Raw genomic sequence first — 15,232 nt, 5'->3', positions numbered from 1 at the left:
ATAGATTACGGGAGCAGGGCACGTCCTCCGGCAGCGGGAAGCCCCCAGCCCTGCCGGCTCCCAAGCAATCTCGACGTCTCCGTGGAGCCGGGATTAACGGGGGCACGGGGCCGCACGCGCGCGTGTGTCTGTGCGTGTGCGCCCGCCTGCCGCCTCCTCTTCCTTCCAGTCCTTTGACCCTCGATTGGGTTTTTTTGGCTAATCCTCTTGCGTCTCCTCTGTGCCAACTTCTTGCACCTCCAGCCCCGCTGTGGGGGTGGCTCTGAGTGCCCACCATGGAGGGCTCCCAGGATCTGGCCCTGTGGGTGCTGCCCTCTGTCAGAGCCTGTACAATGGGAGGGTCTTTCGGCCCCATCGGGGCGCACTGGGACTCGGTGGCTACTTCCACCTCCCCATCACCCTAATAGGACAACACTCCCTGTCCCCCCACCAAGCACCCTTGGGTGCAGTGAGCGGAGCAAGAAGGTCCTTCCACCCCAGTGGCTGTGGCTTCCCCTCCTAATGCCTTAATCCACCCCTGATCCGCGGTGCCCCTGGGGCAGCTGGTCCCACTGACCTTGCAGGCACCAGCCCCAGGCAGGGACCTGGCAGCACTGGACACTGTGGGGCACAGGGTGCTGCAGCCGCCCACCCATGGCCACCTTCTTCACGGCCGCCCTGAAGAGCTTTCAGGGGAGCAAGGAGGAGCCCCCCAAGGATGGCAAGGTGACCACACTGCCCAACGGCATGTCCCGCGAGGAGTTTGAGGAGTACCAGCGGCAGCTGCTGGAGGAGAGGTGAGGCTTTGCTGGGGCTGAGGAGTCATTGGGGTCCCCCATGCACTGTGGTTGGGGTCACACCGACTGTGGGCTGTCCCTGGGGTGGGATGAGATGAGGGCAGAGCAGGTGCCCTTTGGCACTTGTCCTCGCAGCAGGGGAGGTCCCCGTGGGTGCAGGGACAGCAGCTCGGTGCGCTGTAGGTGATGAGAGGCACCCCTGGGTGTTAGTGCTCCAAGGTGGTGGGTGTCTGGTGCCAGCCCAGCAGCCATGGAGCTGAGGGATGAAGGGGCCAGCACGGGATTGCATTAAGGTCCCACCTCCCTGCGTCTGGGTGCTGTGGGGTCCTGGTGGCCCAGCACTTGGCACCCGAGAGGCCACAGCAAAAGTGAGTCCGGGCACCTTCACCCAGCACCTGGGCTGGGCGCTGGGGCTGGAGGGGCAGGACGTGCCCCTGCCCCCGGATCACCACTTCAACCCTCCCGCGCACCTTCGCCCCCGCTCCATGCCCGGCGCGGGGCTTGGCACGGCCGCGCGGGGCGATGCGGAGGGGCGTGCGGGCGATCCTGGGGGGAACTCACCGCTGCAGGATGGAGCGGGACAAAGCCTTCGCGCAGAGGAAGGCGGGACGGGCCGCCGTGCGGATGCACCTGCGGGACAAACACCGCCTGGCCCAGGTAAGGACCGGCCCGGCCGCAGCCTCCCCCGCGCCCCCCGGGCCGGGCGGCGGCTCCTGCAGAGGGTGGCAAGTGGCCGCGCTCTCCCTCCGTGCCACCGGCACCGGGCGGTGTCCCCCCCCCAAAGCTGGTGGGCGCCCCGACCCCGTCGTGCCCCCCCGCCATGCGCAGGACGAGCGGGACGAGGCGCAGCTGCACGTGGCGGGCGGCGCAGCGGAACTGCCGCCGGAGCTGGCGGCCATGGTGCGCCACGACGGGGAGGAGGAGGAGGAGGATGAAGATGGCGGCGCTGGGGTCTTTGGCTTCCTGACGAAGCTGCGGGAAGTGGAGCTGCCAGCGCTGCGGGCCCGCGCGCTGGGCACCACGGAGGAGGTGAAGAAGTGCGCCCTGATGTAGCACCACTGCCCGCCCCATTGGCACCCGGCGCCTGCCCTGCCGGCAGCGCTGGGACGTGGGCATTATGGGTGCCATTATCAGGGTGGCGGGGTTACCCCCCCAGAACCCTTCTCTGTTGCTTTCCTGGGGTGTGCTGGGATGCGGGACCCCTGGGTTCCCTCCAGCCCTGCTGGCCAAGTCCTCCCCACGCTGCACCTGGTGGGAGCCCCCGGATGGGTGGGTGGTGGTCCCTGATGCTCTGTCACCCCAGGAACCAGCCCTGGGATCTCACGCACTGTTTGGCTCAATAAACACAGCGTTTGCCAGCACTGGTCTGCTCTTCCTGCTGTATCCCTCATCCCCACGAACCCTGTCCTGGGCAGAGCGGGTGGACACAATGATGCTGCTGCAGCAGGTCTGCCCCGTGTACCCCTGAGCCAGCACCCAGCCCCTTACCCTCGGCCACCAGATCCAGCCCTGGCTCCTGCAGCAGCCCCCAGGCACAGCCACACTCCAGCGGTGCCTGGTGCCCAGCCGCGGGGCATCCCGTGGGGGCAGCACTAGCAGGGGCATGGGGCAGCATTTCACCCCCTTCGAGCACGCACAGCGAGGGGGTCCCTTTGGCTGGGGCCTGGGTGCTCCGCTGCCACTTGCCCCTCTGGGGACTTGCTCCCTGCTCCCAGGCGTTCGGCAGCGGCACTGGCTTAAATGCGGCCGCGCCGGAAGGCTGGGGGCTGCTGAGATCACTAATACCTGCCTATTTTAGTGAGGTCTAATCTGCCTGAGTCGCCTGTCCCCGAGGACTAAGCTCGCTGAACCCTTGTAAAATGTACCACCAGCGCTGGCCCCAACGGCACCTCCCCGCCGGAGCAGGAGCCGCCGTGGGAGTCACGCTGCGTTCGCATGAAAGAAAGGACGCGCTGAGCCGCCTCCGTCCTCCCCACGCCGGGGCCATCTGCTCCGGAAAGGCTGGCAGGGACGGCCCTGGCCCGGGCTGCCCACGGCCTCAGTGATGGGGCTGGGAGGGGGCGGCCGAAGCCAGCGCAGGTGAGGTGGGAGCTGTGCCACAGAGCTCATCACTGTCACGAGAGCCACAGGTCTCAGCCACCCTGGCTGGAGCACCCGGAGCTGCAGGAGCTCCAGCCAGGAGGTCGCTGGGTGCAGGAGGTGCTCGGTTCCCACCCCTGGCACCCAGCCCTCCAGCGACCAGTCAAGGGGTTGGTGAGTGCTGGAGCATCTCAGGGAACGTGTCACAGGTACGTCAAGGCTTGACACCTGGGAGCCGTGTCATGTTTGGTGGCCACACTGTCCCTGCCATCTGTGCTGTTTCTACCATCCCTACTCTTCAGCCTTTCTTCAGGGCTTGCAAAATCTCCCATTTGGGCACAAAAATCCACCCATGTTGCATGGGATGGGCTGTCTGTGTCCTCACCTGTCCCCCAGCCAGGTCCCCGATGGGGCGGCAGCAGCCGTGGCACCCAGTGCGGGCCCGTTCCCACCTCACGTCCCTGCTCTCCGCAAAGCTGGGACTCAACACCGAGCACCGGCCACCGGGGCAGTGGCACCAACGCACCCCGTCGTGGCAGGCTCGTCCATCCCACCTCGATGGGCAGCCTGGCTCCCAGTGTTCCCAGTGGGGCTGTGTGGGGGCTCCCAGCGCCGGCTGGGATTCAGGTCAGGACCCTCCACCAGGTCTCCTTGGCTAATCGTCCTGCCCCCCCCCCCTCCCCGCCCGCCCTCCCCACGCTGCCACCTGCCTCCCGCTCAGCACCTTTTTGGGTCACCCCTGCCGCCTCCCCGCCTGCCCAAGGCCTCTTAATGAACTAAAAAAGTGATAAATCCCTGGCCGAGCTGGTCACGTGAGGCCGGTGGCCCCCGGCCGCCCCCCGCCCCGACCCCCACCTCCGGCCCCACCGCCCCGGTAAGCTGACGCAGCGTCTCTAAGCGTTAGCAGCTTTGCCCGCTAATAGGATTAGGGAGGTTTAAAACTGTCATTTGAGTGAACTAAACCCCTGATACTCTGCATTGCACCTTCTTAACCAATTTGCCTTCAATTAGGGTAATTGGGAAACTAGCAAAGAAGTATAGCATTAATATTTTAAAGTGATGAAGCGATTACGGGCCTTGGACGAGGAAGCAAATCAATTTGCTATCTGCTCCTAAAAGGCAATTATAATCATTTGGCAAATAAGCCTGCTGGCCTCCCCCCCGGGTGCGAGCCAACACCTTAAGGCGGTCAGCGGGGCCGGCGCAACGCCAAAGCCGGGCAGCTGGGCAGCCCCCTGCTCCTAAAATCAGCCCCAGCACCTCAGGGACCGCAGATCCCGGCACGGCAGCACCTCGCTGCGCTCAGCGGGGCTGCGGGATCACCCTGGGGGAAGCCACCGGAGCTGGGGACCCAGCTCCTGCGGCCACCGCTGTGGCCAGTGTGGGCTTGTGCTGGGAGCAGCAGGTCCAGATGCCCGTTTGTATCCCTGGCACCACACGTAGTCTCTGCACCCAGGGATGTTCCCAAAGCCCCTGAACGTGGCACCCCCCTGCTGCAGGTGGGGCTCTGGCAGCACTATGGTGTGGGGGTGTCACCCCGTCCCAAGCGTGGCCCCTGGGGACATGTCACACCACGCCTGCTGTGGGGCCAGCCTGTCCATGGGGTGGTGGCACACTCTCCTAGGAGTGGTGGCTTGCCATCCCCAAGCCAGTGTCACGCTGTGCCCAGAGCGGTGTCAGACAGGCAGGTGAAGCCACACAGCTCCCCTGGGGGGGACACCAAGGTGGCCTCGGGACCCAAACCGGGGCACAGGGGTGGCTGCGGGGTCCCGCCAGCAGCAGCTCCCCTGGGGAGGGCACATACCCACACGGGCCCAGCAGCCACCCGGCACAGGGTGAAGGGATCCAAAACCCCCGCAGTGACATTTGTCATCTGAAAGGGGAACCGTGACGAGAAGAGGAAGGGAGTGGGAGGAAGCCGAGACGACGGCTGGGGGTGGCAGCGTTTGCAGGTGGCAGGAAGAGGCTTTTGGGGGAAAGTAAAAGTGAGTGGAGAAAGAAAAGGGCAAAACCCGCCTGGCAGAATGTGGGGGTCTGGGCAGCACCAAGCACCCCCACCCAGGGCACCCCAGGACCCCCACCATGATGTCCCTGTTGTCCCCCCAGCCGGGGACCCCGAGGTGGTGGTGGGAGGGAGGAGGAGAGGGACAGCGTTTCTGCCCCCAGGCCCAGCCGCCCCTGCCCCATGGCCCCGCAGCCACGGCCCGGGGGCAGCCCCCAGGGATGGTCCCCGCGCCTGGGCTCTGCAGCTGGTCCCCACAGGACGTCCCCATGCCCGGCCCCTGCGCTCAGTCCCGTCACCATGAGTTGTCCCCACACCTGGTCCCATGGGTGGTGCCTGCTCCCCATGGCTGCTCCCCATGGCTGCTCCTCACACTGGGACCCTCTGCCTGGTCCCTGCCTTTGGTCCCCACGGCCATCCCCCACACCTGGTCTCCACACCGGATCCCCAAGGCTGTTCGCGGTGCCTGGTCCTTGCAGCCGGTCCCTACCCCTGCTCCTCACACCTGTCCCCACACCCAGGCCCCACAGCAGCCCCCCAGACCCGGTCCCCACACCTGGTCCTCACGGCTGGACCCCGCGCTGGTCCCTATCCCCATCCCCACACCCAGTGCCCGTCGCTGGCTGTCACACCCGTCCCCACACCTGCTCCCCATCCCTGGTCCCCGCGCGCGCAGGACCCTGCCCTGCATCACCGGGACCCTGCGGGGCCACACGCACCATCGTGGGGGCCACCCCCGGGCTGGCCATCGCCATCGTGCCGGGGGCCACATCCACCACCACAGCAGCCCCATCCCGCTGTGGCTTGGGGTGCCCATCCCGGACCCCGATCCCGGGGCAGAGCCTCCGCAGCCGAAGGAAATCCTGCACCCTCCCTGCACCCCCCCCCCCCATATCGCCCCGGCCTTTCTTCTCCGCTCCCCCCGGTCCTAATTCTTTCTCCTCGCCCGTAATGAGGGGATTACAAGGCAAACTCCAGCAGGACGCCTTTGTGGGGAGACAATCCGAGTGGGGAAGGCAGTTCGGGGCTTTGTCCGCCGCCGCCCCCCCGGACCCGCGCTGGGGGGACATTTAGAGCAATTACTTGTCCAGAAAGTAACTGTCAATCATTCTTAAAGGGGAAGGCCTCCAATTAATAACCTCGTCTTAATCCTTTGGACTCATTTCCAATCTGCGGGGCCTTGGTGACATCTGCAACACTAAATAAAGATTCTCCCGAGCCTTAGCGCGGCGGTTCTGTGACAAATAAGAAGACTAGAGGCAACTTTGGCTGCCAAAGCTGCGAGATTGGTGAGGTTGAGCCGCTTGTTTGGTTCCCAGGAGGGACCGGCAAAGTTAAATACTCCTGGAAAAGCCGAGTTGGGCCCAGCAGGTAACGCCGTTTTATTCCGATTCGGGAGGAAGCGCCGGGGGAAGATGCTGAAAAAAGGAGCGGGCGTCCCGGGGTGCGCCCAGGGCCGGGGCTGGCACCTTTCCCTGGGGGCTGGGGAGCGGGTGCCGGGTGCCCATCAGCATCACCCATGCCCATTTGCACGGGGGGCCGGGGGGCAGGAGCCCGTCACGCTCTCCACCGCCCGCGCCGGCTGTTTCCCAAGCAGCCCGAGCCCAGGGGGCCACATCCTGGCGCCCAGATGGGCTTCCGAAGGCAAAAAAGTGGGACCCAGCGAAAGCCCCACCGCCACGTCCCCTTACGCTGGGGAGGCCGCTTGTCCCAGCTGATGCTCTGCTGCTTTCTGGCACTGGGAAAGTGTTTTTTCACCTGGTTCAACTGGGGCTCGACGCTGTTTCTGTTGCTTTTTTGGGTGTCTTTAATACAGGCACTCCCCCACCCGAAAACTACACGTCGGGGCGTCAAGTAAATTGGGGGGGGGGGGGGGAACCCACTCGAGGCTTTGGGTCCTGGCGGTTCCCAGCACAGTCTTAAAGCTTAAGGACTTAAACCCCAAAAAATTGCAGCCAGGATGACGGCAGCGGCAGGAAAATGTCCAACGGGAGCGAGGAGGCGGCTCTTCCCCCCCCCCTCCCCGTTTTTAGGCAGGATTCCCGGAACGCGGGCAGCAACCGCTCAGGGCTCCCCGGGGCCAGTCCCTGGGGACGGGGACCAGTGGGTGGCTGGTGCCGATGTCCCCAGCCCAACCCCGCCAGGGTCCCCCCCTCCATGCCCAGGGACACCCATGACACTCATGGGGGGGGTGGGGTGGGCCCTGCCCTCGCACCCACCGTGTCCCGCAGGGTCTGGCACTGCTGCCCTGCTGCCGGGTCGCTCCTGCTTCGTTATTTTGCTGTTCTCCGCGTCGCTCCTGCCCCCGTGCCAGGGTTTGCTCTGATTCCCAGGGTTTTTTCCCATCCTTTGCCTTCAGATGGGGTCGGGAGGGGGGGGGTGATGAGGGCTGCCCCCAGCCTGGCCCTGACCTCCAGCCCCCCACCTTGTCCCCGTCCCCTCGTTGACCCACCTCTCCTCTCCTCCTGCTTGCCCCATCCTGTCCCCAGCCCCCCCAGTGCCCATCTCGCCCCTTCTCGTTGCCCCAGCTCCCCCTAATTCCCCCCAGCTCCCCCTAATTCCCCCCAGCTCCCCCACTTTGTCCTGTGGGGCCGTGGCCAGGCAGGGCAGCCAGGAGGCCCTGATGGGTGCTGGGTCCCCTGGGGGGTCTGTGCACCCAGGTGGGGGCTCTGGGGGCTCTGGGTGCTCACCTCCTCTCCCCTCTCCTTGCAGGTGCGGAGCTGCGCAAATGAGAAGCGGGTGAGTGAGAGCGGGATGGCGGTGGGGGACCCCGTCCCCTCCCCGTGTCCCCAGTCCCAGGACACGCTGCGACACTCGCACGGTGACAGCAGGGCCCCTGCTCCCCCCACCATCTGCTCACCCCTGCCCCGGGCACCCCGGGCTGCACCCCCCAGCACCCCTGCCCCGGGCACCCCGGGCTGCACCCCCCAGCACCCCTGCCCCAGCTTGCGGCTCCCCCCGGGCACCCCAAGCCCGCAGCCCCCCTGGGCCAGAGCAGGAGCCAGCAAGAGCCCCCAGGGGTAAGGCATGGGGGGCCGTCGGGTGTCTTGGGGGGACGGCAGCTCCCAAAGCCACACGCTGATGCCACACACACACTGCACGCACGGTGCTGCACCTGCACAGCACGTGCTGCACGCAGCTCCTGTGCATGCACTGCACACCCTGCACCTGCAACACGTGCTGCAAACACTACGCGCTGCACACACTGCCCACGCTGCACACACCCCTGTGCATGCACTGCATGCGCTGCACCCACAACACACGCTGCAAACACTACGCCCTGCACACACTGCACACACAGCCCCTGTGCATACACTGCACCTGCAACACATGCTGCAAACACCACGCACTGCACACACTGCACACACAGCCCCTGTGCATGCACTGCACGCGCTGCACCCGCAACACATGCTGCAAACACTATGCACTGCATACAGGGCCCCTGGGTGTGCACTGCGTGCACTGCACCTGCAACACGCGCTACAAACACTATGCACTGCACGCACGGGCCATGGGTGTGCACTGCACGTGTTACACATCTGCACCCACCGCACCGCACACGCTGCACACCCAGAGCTTGTGCTCTGAGCACGCTGCAGAGGTGCCAGGCACAGCACCGACAGGCGCTGGGCACACGCTGCACATGTTGGGTGTACTGCACGTGCTGTGCACGTAGACACTGCACGTGCTGCACGCATAGACAGCACACAGGTGCGCCCGCACTGCACCGTACACTGCACTGCACCGGCGTGTGCTGCGCGCTCTGCAGGCGCCACCACTGCACACGCTGGGTGCAAAGGCGCTGCACGCGCAGCACACACAGTGCAGACACTGCACACGCTGCACGCTGCAGCTGCTGCGCACGGGTTCACGCTGTGCCCGCACACTGTGCACGCCCTGCACGCATTGTGCACACCCCGCTCCTCGCACGCCCACGACGAGCTGCGCGCGCTGCAGGTGCAGACGTTGCGCTGCGCGCGTGGCAGACACAGCGCACGGGCGCTGCACCCCGGGCACTGCACCCGCACCGCGCACGCTGCACGCAGCGGGTGTGCGACACAAACTGCCACACGCACGTGTACCCACACGCCTCACACGTCGCACCCCGCGCTCCGTCCCTCCCGCGCTCCGCCGTGCGCACCCCCGGGCACCCCACACCTGTACGCGCATGGACGCGCTCCGGCTGCGGACGCGCCGCCCGTGCCCGCGCTCACCGCACAGGCACCCAACGCGTGCACAGCCTCAGTAACACCCAGCACCCACCCCCTGCATGCTGCCCACCCGAGACCCCCATTTACGCCCTCCCAGAATTAACTGATGTTCCCTTCCCCTCCCCACACCCATTTTGGGTGTTAGCTGAATTTTTGCCGGCGGGTCTGGGCGACGCAGCACCTTTCCCTCGGCAGAAGCACCCCAGGATTATGGTTTTCTGCCCCATTTCCGTGTTCGCCTCCGTGCTCGCGATAGAAAGGGACCCTTAATCTCCAGCAAATACCGCAGGAAGATTTCGGATGCCGGATAAAAAGCTTAAAGATGAAACGTCGCAAGGGTTGAAAACGCTTCTAAGCGTGCGGGAAAAAAGGTTATTAGCCGGGGGATGGAGCCAGGTGGCTCCGGCTGCGCTTGGGGACCGATTTGGGGTCCTTCAGTGGTTTGGGGCCAGACTTGTAGCCCGTGGGGAGGAGGGGAGCTGGGCTGGAAGGAGGGTCCCGATCCGGCCTCGGTCCCCTCCACGCCAGGGCAGGGGGAAGGGTGGGTGGGCTCTCAGTGACAGCGCTTTCGTAAAATCCTCGATTTTCGTTGAAATTTGACTTTGAGGTTGGGGTGGGCACATCAGCCTGGCCGCGTCTCGCGGTGGAGCCCAGCGCGGGGTGCCCAGGGCACCGTCCCTGGGACCCTGGGTCGGTCCCCGGGATAACGCTGGGGCGGAAGAGAGGATTACGCCTTTGTGTAACCTGTTTCTGGGGCCGCCCCGTCCTCCCGTCCCACCGGCCACCTGTCTGTCCGCCCCTGCCCTGGGGTTGCACAGGGGGGGACCGACGTCCCTGCGTCCCCACTAACCCCCCGTGGTCCCCTTGCAGGTGCCACCATGTTCCTGAATAAGTGCGAGGGGGACCTGGGCGAGCTGCGGAAGCCGGGGGACGGCGAGGGAAGCCCACCGGCCACCACCGAGGAGGAGCAGCCCAAGAAGAAGCACCGGAGGAACCGCACCACCTTCACGACCTACCAGCTGCACGAGCTGGAACGCGCCTTCGAGAAGTCCCACTACCCCGACGTCTACAGCCGCGAGGAGCTGGCCATGAAGGTCAACCTGCCGGAGGTCCGCGTGCAGGTAGGGAAGGCTCCCGGTGGCCCCAGCATCCCCGGACCTGTCCCCTGGGTGGCAGCAGAGGGACCACCCCCACGCTGGAGAGCTTCGCTCTGCTCCGAGCTCCACCGCCGCTGCCTCGCACCGTGCCTCAGTTTCCCCATTGCTTGAGGCAGGAGCAGTACCTCTGCAGAGCCAGCTGCTCCAGCCGAATCCAGGGAAGGGATTTAATAGCTATGCCTCGTTCCCCCACGAGGTCCCAGCTCAGCCCGCGTGCCAGAGGCTCCGTTTGGGCAGGGAGATGGTTTTTAAGGATTTTATTTTTCCCCTGCTGCCATCCCTCCAGCTGATCCCACGGGAAATCAGCCAAACTTCAGCCACTCGTGACCACTTCCAGGTCTTTAAGGCTGGGAAAGCACAAGAGCCTCACGGATTGGGGGTTTTTAGGCTTGTTGGAGTGGGGCAGTTCTGGGGGGGTGGCAGGGCTGGGGAGGTCTCGCTCCCTGGGCTGCAGGAGAAGGCTCCATGGGGGACGCTCAGCCTGGGGAAGAGTCCGCTCCCCCCACTCCTGGGATCGACAGGGCGAGACTCGGCTGAGGGAAAGGGTTGGAGAGTTGAAGAAGTGGCAAACCCTACAAATGAACTGAGTTTCCCAGGCCTCAGTCCCAGTCCAAGCCTTTCTCTGGGGGGGTCCAGGCCGTAGCGACATCTCTGCCGAGCTCCCTGAGCTGGTTTCATAGAATCACAGAATCATGGAATTGTTTAGGTTGGAAAAGACCTTTAAGATCAAGTCCAACCATGAACCCACCACTGCCAAGACCACCTCTAAACCATGTCCCTCAGCACCACGTAGAATCACAGAATGGTTTGGGTTGGAAGGGACCTTCAAGATCGTCTAGTTCCAGCTCCCCTGCCATGGGCAGGGACACCTTCATGTCTTTTAAATACCTCCAGAGATGGTGACTCAACCACTTCCCCAGGCAGCCTGTTCCAGTGCTTGACAACCCTTTTGGTGAAGAAATTATTCCTAATATCCAAGCTAAACCTCCCCTGGCAAAACTTGAGGCTGTTTCCTCTCATCCTGTCACTTGTTACCTGGGAAAAGAGACCGACCCCCACCTCAGTAGAACCTCCTTTCAGGTAGTTGTAGGGAGCAAGAAGGTCTCCCCTGAGCCCCCTTTTCTCCAGGCTGAACAACCCCAGCTCCCTCAGCTGCTCCTCGTAGGACTTGTGCTCTGGACCCTTCACCAGCTTCGTTGCTCTTTGGAGACAAAGTTTGCACCAGTATAGCCCAGTGTCCACCAACAGCTGTGACCAGCCCATGGGAGATGCCCTCAGCCTAGCCGTCCATCCTCACCCCCTGCTTCGCATCGTGCAGCCGACAGCCCGCGCCTCGTGCTGCTGGGGGCTCTGGGGACATGGGGACCAGCTCCCACGGGCCGAGACATCACCGCTGGCCTTGGCTCACCGGTCCAGCTCGTTCGTGCTGGGTTTTGGTGCAACCTTGGCAGTTTGGCTTCTGAGAGCTTTTATGAGGGGCTTTTGAATGCCGGATAACGTTACACCGAGGACCGTACAGTGTTTGGGGGGCCGGGGTGCACGTTGTCGTGGAGCAGCGAGGGCAGGGGCTGTGCGGTGACGCTTCTCACTTTCCACACCTCAGAGACACCCTCAGTCTCTGGGATTTGAGTGGGGGGAGGTTTGGCAGCGGTGTGCGGTGTGGGGGGGCTGCTGGAGCTCTGTGGGGCACCCCACATGGGACCCAACACACAGGGCACCCCACACGGGATGGGATACCCTGTATGGGACACCCCACCTGGGCTTCTCACCCCGTGTGGTGCACCCTGCATGGGGCACAGCACGTGGGGCACACTGCGAGGGACCGGCTGGGCACAGTGGAGCTCACCCTGGCTCTCACCTCGCAGGTCTGGTTCCAGAACCGACGAGCCAAGTGGAGGCGGCAGGAGAAGATGGAGGCCAGCTCCATGAAGCTCCATGACACCCCTGTGCTCTCCTTCAACCGGCCCCCCATGACACCCAACGTGGGGCCCATGAGCAACTCCCTCCCACTCGACCCATGGCTGACGTCCCCCATCTCCAGCGCCACCACGGTCCACAGCATCCCCGGCTTCATGGGAGCCCCCCAGGCCCTGCAGCCCCCCTACGGCGGGCACTCCTTCCTCAACACCCCCCCGCCCATGGCACAGGGCATGCAGCCCATGGCCTCCGCACCCTACCAGTGCACCACCACCTTTGTGGACAAGTACCCGCTGGAGGAGGTGGACCAGAGGAGCTCCAGCATCGCCTCGCTCCGCATGAAAGCCAAGGAGCACATTCAGACCATTGACAAGACCTGGCAGCCCATTTGATGAACGTTCCCCTCCGGCTTTGCTGGCCCCTGGCTCCTGCCCCTGGCATCGGCTCAGCCCTGGGGCGGGTGAGGGGGCTGACGGTGGGATGCTTGGCAGGACCAAAGCTGGCACGGGGCAGGGATGCCAGGCTGCATCTTCCCCCCATCAAGCCAGCACCATCGGGGGCAGGGAAGTGAGTTGGTACGTTGGTGGGACCCTGCCGCGGGGCAGCACCCCAACAGCCACCCACAGCCCCTCTGCCTTGCCAAGGCACCGGCCCAGGCGGAGGGTTTCGCCAAGGCTTGGGCACCCAACCAGGCCACCCACTGTCCCCAGTGGGACACCTCCTTTCCCACACCTCTTCCCTTTCCCATTATTATTAATTTTTATTTTTTTTTTTTTAATGCTGCAGATCTAAACCAAACTGAACAGAAAAGCTCTAGTTTCGTAGGGAGTACTTGGGGGGATTTTTTTTTTTTAGCCGAGCCGAGGTGCGACACCGGTTGTGCCGGTAGCTACGCCGAGAAGACGGTTGTATCGTGAGTAAAGAGATAAGCTGAACAGATGCCACGTGCTGGAGTCAAGCGCTGCCGGGGCCGTGCCCGCCGTGCCACTCGTTAGCGGTGCCACTCGTTAGCGTGTGGAGGCTGCAGAGCCTCTGCCGGGAAGGGGACGCGGGAGCTTTGTCCATGGGCACCCTCCCGCGCTGCTCCCTCGGGCCGTTGCGTGTGGGGCTGGGGCTGGGACCGGCTTTGTGCCACGCCACGTCCTCGTCCTCGGCGGCTCGTCAAGGGGCATCTGCTCCGCCATCCCTCGGGGGCTGCACCCGCCGCCCACCTGCCCTAATGGCTCCCCAGCGCTGCCCGCCCGAACACATGTCAGCGGCACGAAGCTGCCGTGATTGTGCCGGCGGGAGGGTGGGAGGCAGCAGGACCCCCACGGCCCCAGATGGGACTGGTGAGAGGAGGGGGCTGACTGGGAGCCTGGGGGTCCCCGTGGCGGGGGGTGGCAGGGTGCACCGAGGCCAGTTTACCCATTGCTGGTGGTTCCTGCCAGGTGGGAGCAGGGTGGTGGTGACGAGGTGCCACATCCTGGGGGTCCTCAGTGGCAGGGGATCCTGCCAGGGCTCGGGGCACCACTGGCAACCCCATGGTGGCAGTGGGGGCCAGCACAGCCCCAGTGGTGGCTTTGAGGAGCTGAAGCGTGGCCGGGACGGCGAGAGACAGGGGCCCAGCCCTGGGCAAGTGGTTGCCCCCAGCCCCCGGGGTGCCCTGTGTCCCTGGGGAAGGGAGGGTGAGCACTCACCTTCCCCCCCCCCAAAACAAAACGCTTCCCCAGAAAATCCTCCCGCTTCAGACCTGACAACAGCCGCAAACCGAGGCCCCGTGGGCTGGAACCCGCTCAGCACCAGCACCGCTTGCTGCAGCCCCCCAGCACCCCCCGGAGGGTCCCACCCCAGCCCACCAGCCCCGGGGTCAGGCGGGACCGACCGGGATGTCACGGGGCCAGGCGAGCCACTGACCCTGGCGAGACCCTCCTTGTCCCCCGTCCCCCGGCTGCTGCTGCTCGTCTGCTTCGTTAGCGACAATTAAACCTTGAACAACCCATTAAACGCATAATCGATGCTCCCCCCTCCCAGGTTCCCCAGTCCAACTAATGGGCTGGGGCCGGGGGGGGCCGAGGCGAGGCAGCGGGGAGATAATGAAGCAAGGGCCGCGGAAGTAATGGGGTTTGATCCGGGGGACGGGACGCGCTCAATGGGGGCTGCGCTTTTCACATGACATAATTGCCAAGGCTGGCGCCAGCCCGGGGCACCCCCTCGGCCTCCCGAGTGCCAACAAAAGCTGGCTGGCGCGGAGAGCGGGGGGCTCGGCACCCCCGACCCGTTTGATCGGAGCCTAATTGGGGCGAGGATGAGCCCGCTCCCATCCTGCAACCGCCGCTCGACAGCGAGGGTGCGCAGGGGGGTGAAGACGCGTCCCCCCGAGGGGCTGGGTGGGGAGGGGGGGTCATGCGAATTATTGAAATGAGCTAATTTGCATGGGGTGGCACTGTTACACCCCAGGGCAGTGTGGCGGGAGATGTCGGGGTACCCTCCCAGGAGCGGTCGGTTGCCCCTTCCCTCCTGCAGGCGCCCTGGTGCCACGCCGCGCTTAGTGCAGAAATAGGCGATATTTCTGGCCCTCTCCCCCCCAAAAAAATCCCACCATTTAAAGGCAGGAAAGCCGTGGGGGCGCCGAGCCGCCCACCCTGCCCGCTTTATTGGTGCCTTCCCTGGCTGAGACCCGCTGGAGCACTTGTGGACACTTGCACGTGGGGTCACGTTTAGGAAAAATCAAAGCAAAAAGGCATTCCTCCCCTGCCCCCCCCCCCCCCAGATCCCAATCCTGTCCTGGAATCGCCCGCTGCCCCCATGGGGTGGGCACAGCACTGTCCCTGGCGGGGTACTGGGAGTACTGGGTACTACTGGGAGCAGGAGTCCTCCCGTTCCCACCCCCTCTAATCTCCTCCCGCGGGATTTGCCCCCTAATCTTCTTATTTCTCTCTATTTCTCGTAGTGCTGGACGAACTCAACCCTGCCCTGGCACGTGGGGCTGGCACTGCCCTGGCACGTGGGGCTGGAACTGGCTTGGGACATGGGGCTGGCACTGCCATGCCAGGGGACATGGGGCTGGCAGTGCCCTGTTGATGGGTCTGGCACTGTCCAGGGACATGG

At 64.7% G+C, this 15,232-nt stretch overlaps 2 protein-coding genes across 2 annotated transcripts; both read left to right on the top strand.

Moving 5' to 3' along the window:
- The first annotated feature begins 633 nt into the window (after positions 1 to 633).
- On the top strand, positions 634 to 1,829 carry LOC147526717 (complexin-3-like). The gene is made up of 3 exons (XM_086627790.1): positions 634 to 776; positions 1,346 to 1,433; positions 1,605 to 1,829. Exons 1-3 carry the CDS (start codon positions 634 to 636, stop codon positions 1,827 to 1,829), a joined length of 456 nt encoding a protein of 151 aa, XP_086483916.1.
- Positions 1,830 to 9,946: 8,117 nt separating this feature from the next.
- On the top strand, positions 9,947 to 12,534 carry RAX2 (retina and anterior neural fold homeobox 2). The gene is made up of 2 exons (XM_009983847.2): positions 9,947 to 10,189; positions 12,091 to 12,534. Exons 1-2 carry the CDS (start codon positions 9,947 to 9,949, stop codon positions 12,532 to 12,534), a joined length of 687 nt encoding a protein of 228 aa, XP_009982149.2.
- The last annotated feature ends 2,698 nt before the right edge of the window (positions 12,535 to 15,232 follow it).

This window comes from Tauraco erythrolophus, chromosome 28 (assembly GCF_009769465.1).
Source record: "Tauraco erythrolophus isolate bTauEry1 chromosome 28, bTauEry1.pri, whole genome shotgun sequence".
Taxonomy (NCBI): Eukaryota; Metazoa; Chordata; class Aves; order Musophagiformes; family Musophagidae; genus Tauraco; species Tauraco erythrolophus.
The sequence above is the reverse complement of the archived record's forward strand: the minus strand, read 5'-3'. Positions and strand labels throughout refer to the sequence as shown.

Coding starts and splice junctions, on each gene's coding strand:
- LOC147526717 (XM_086627790.1), top strand. CDS start 634: ATGGCCACCTTCTTCACGGCCGCCCTGAAGAGCTTTCAGGGGAGCAAG. Junction 777..1,345: donor CGGCAGCTGCTGGAGGAGAG/GTGAGGCTTTGC, acceptor TCACCGCTGCAG/GATGGAGCGGGACAAAGCCT. Junction 1,434..1,604: donor ACAAACACCGCCTGGCCCAG/GTAAGGACCGGC, acceptor CGCCATGCGCAG/GACGAGCGGGACGAGGCGCA.
- RAX2 (XM_009983847.2), top strand. CDS start 9,947: ATGTTCCTGAATAAGTGCGAGGGGGACCTGGGCGAGCTGCGGAAGCCG. Junction 10,190..12,090: donor TGCCGGAGGTCCGCGTGCAG/GTAGGGAAGGCT, acceptor CTCACCTCGCAG/GTCTGGTTCCAGAACCGACG.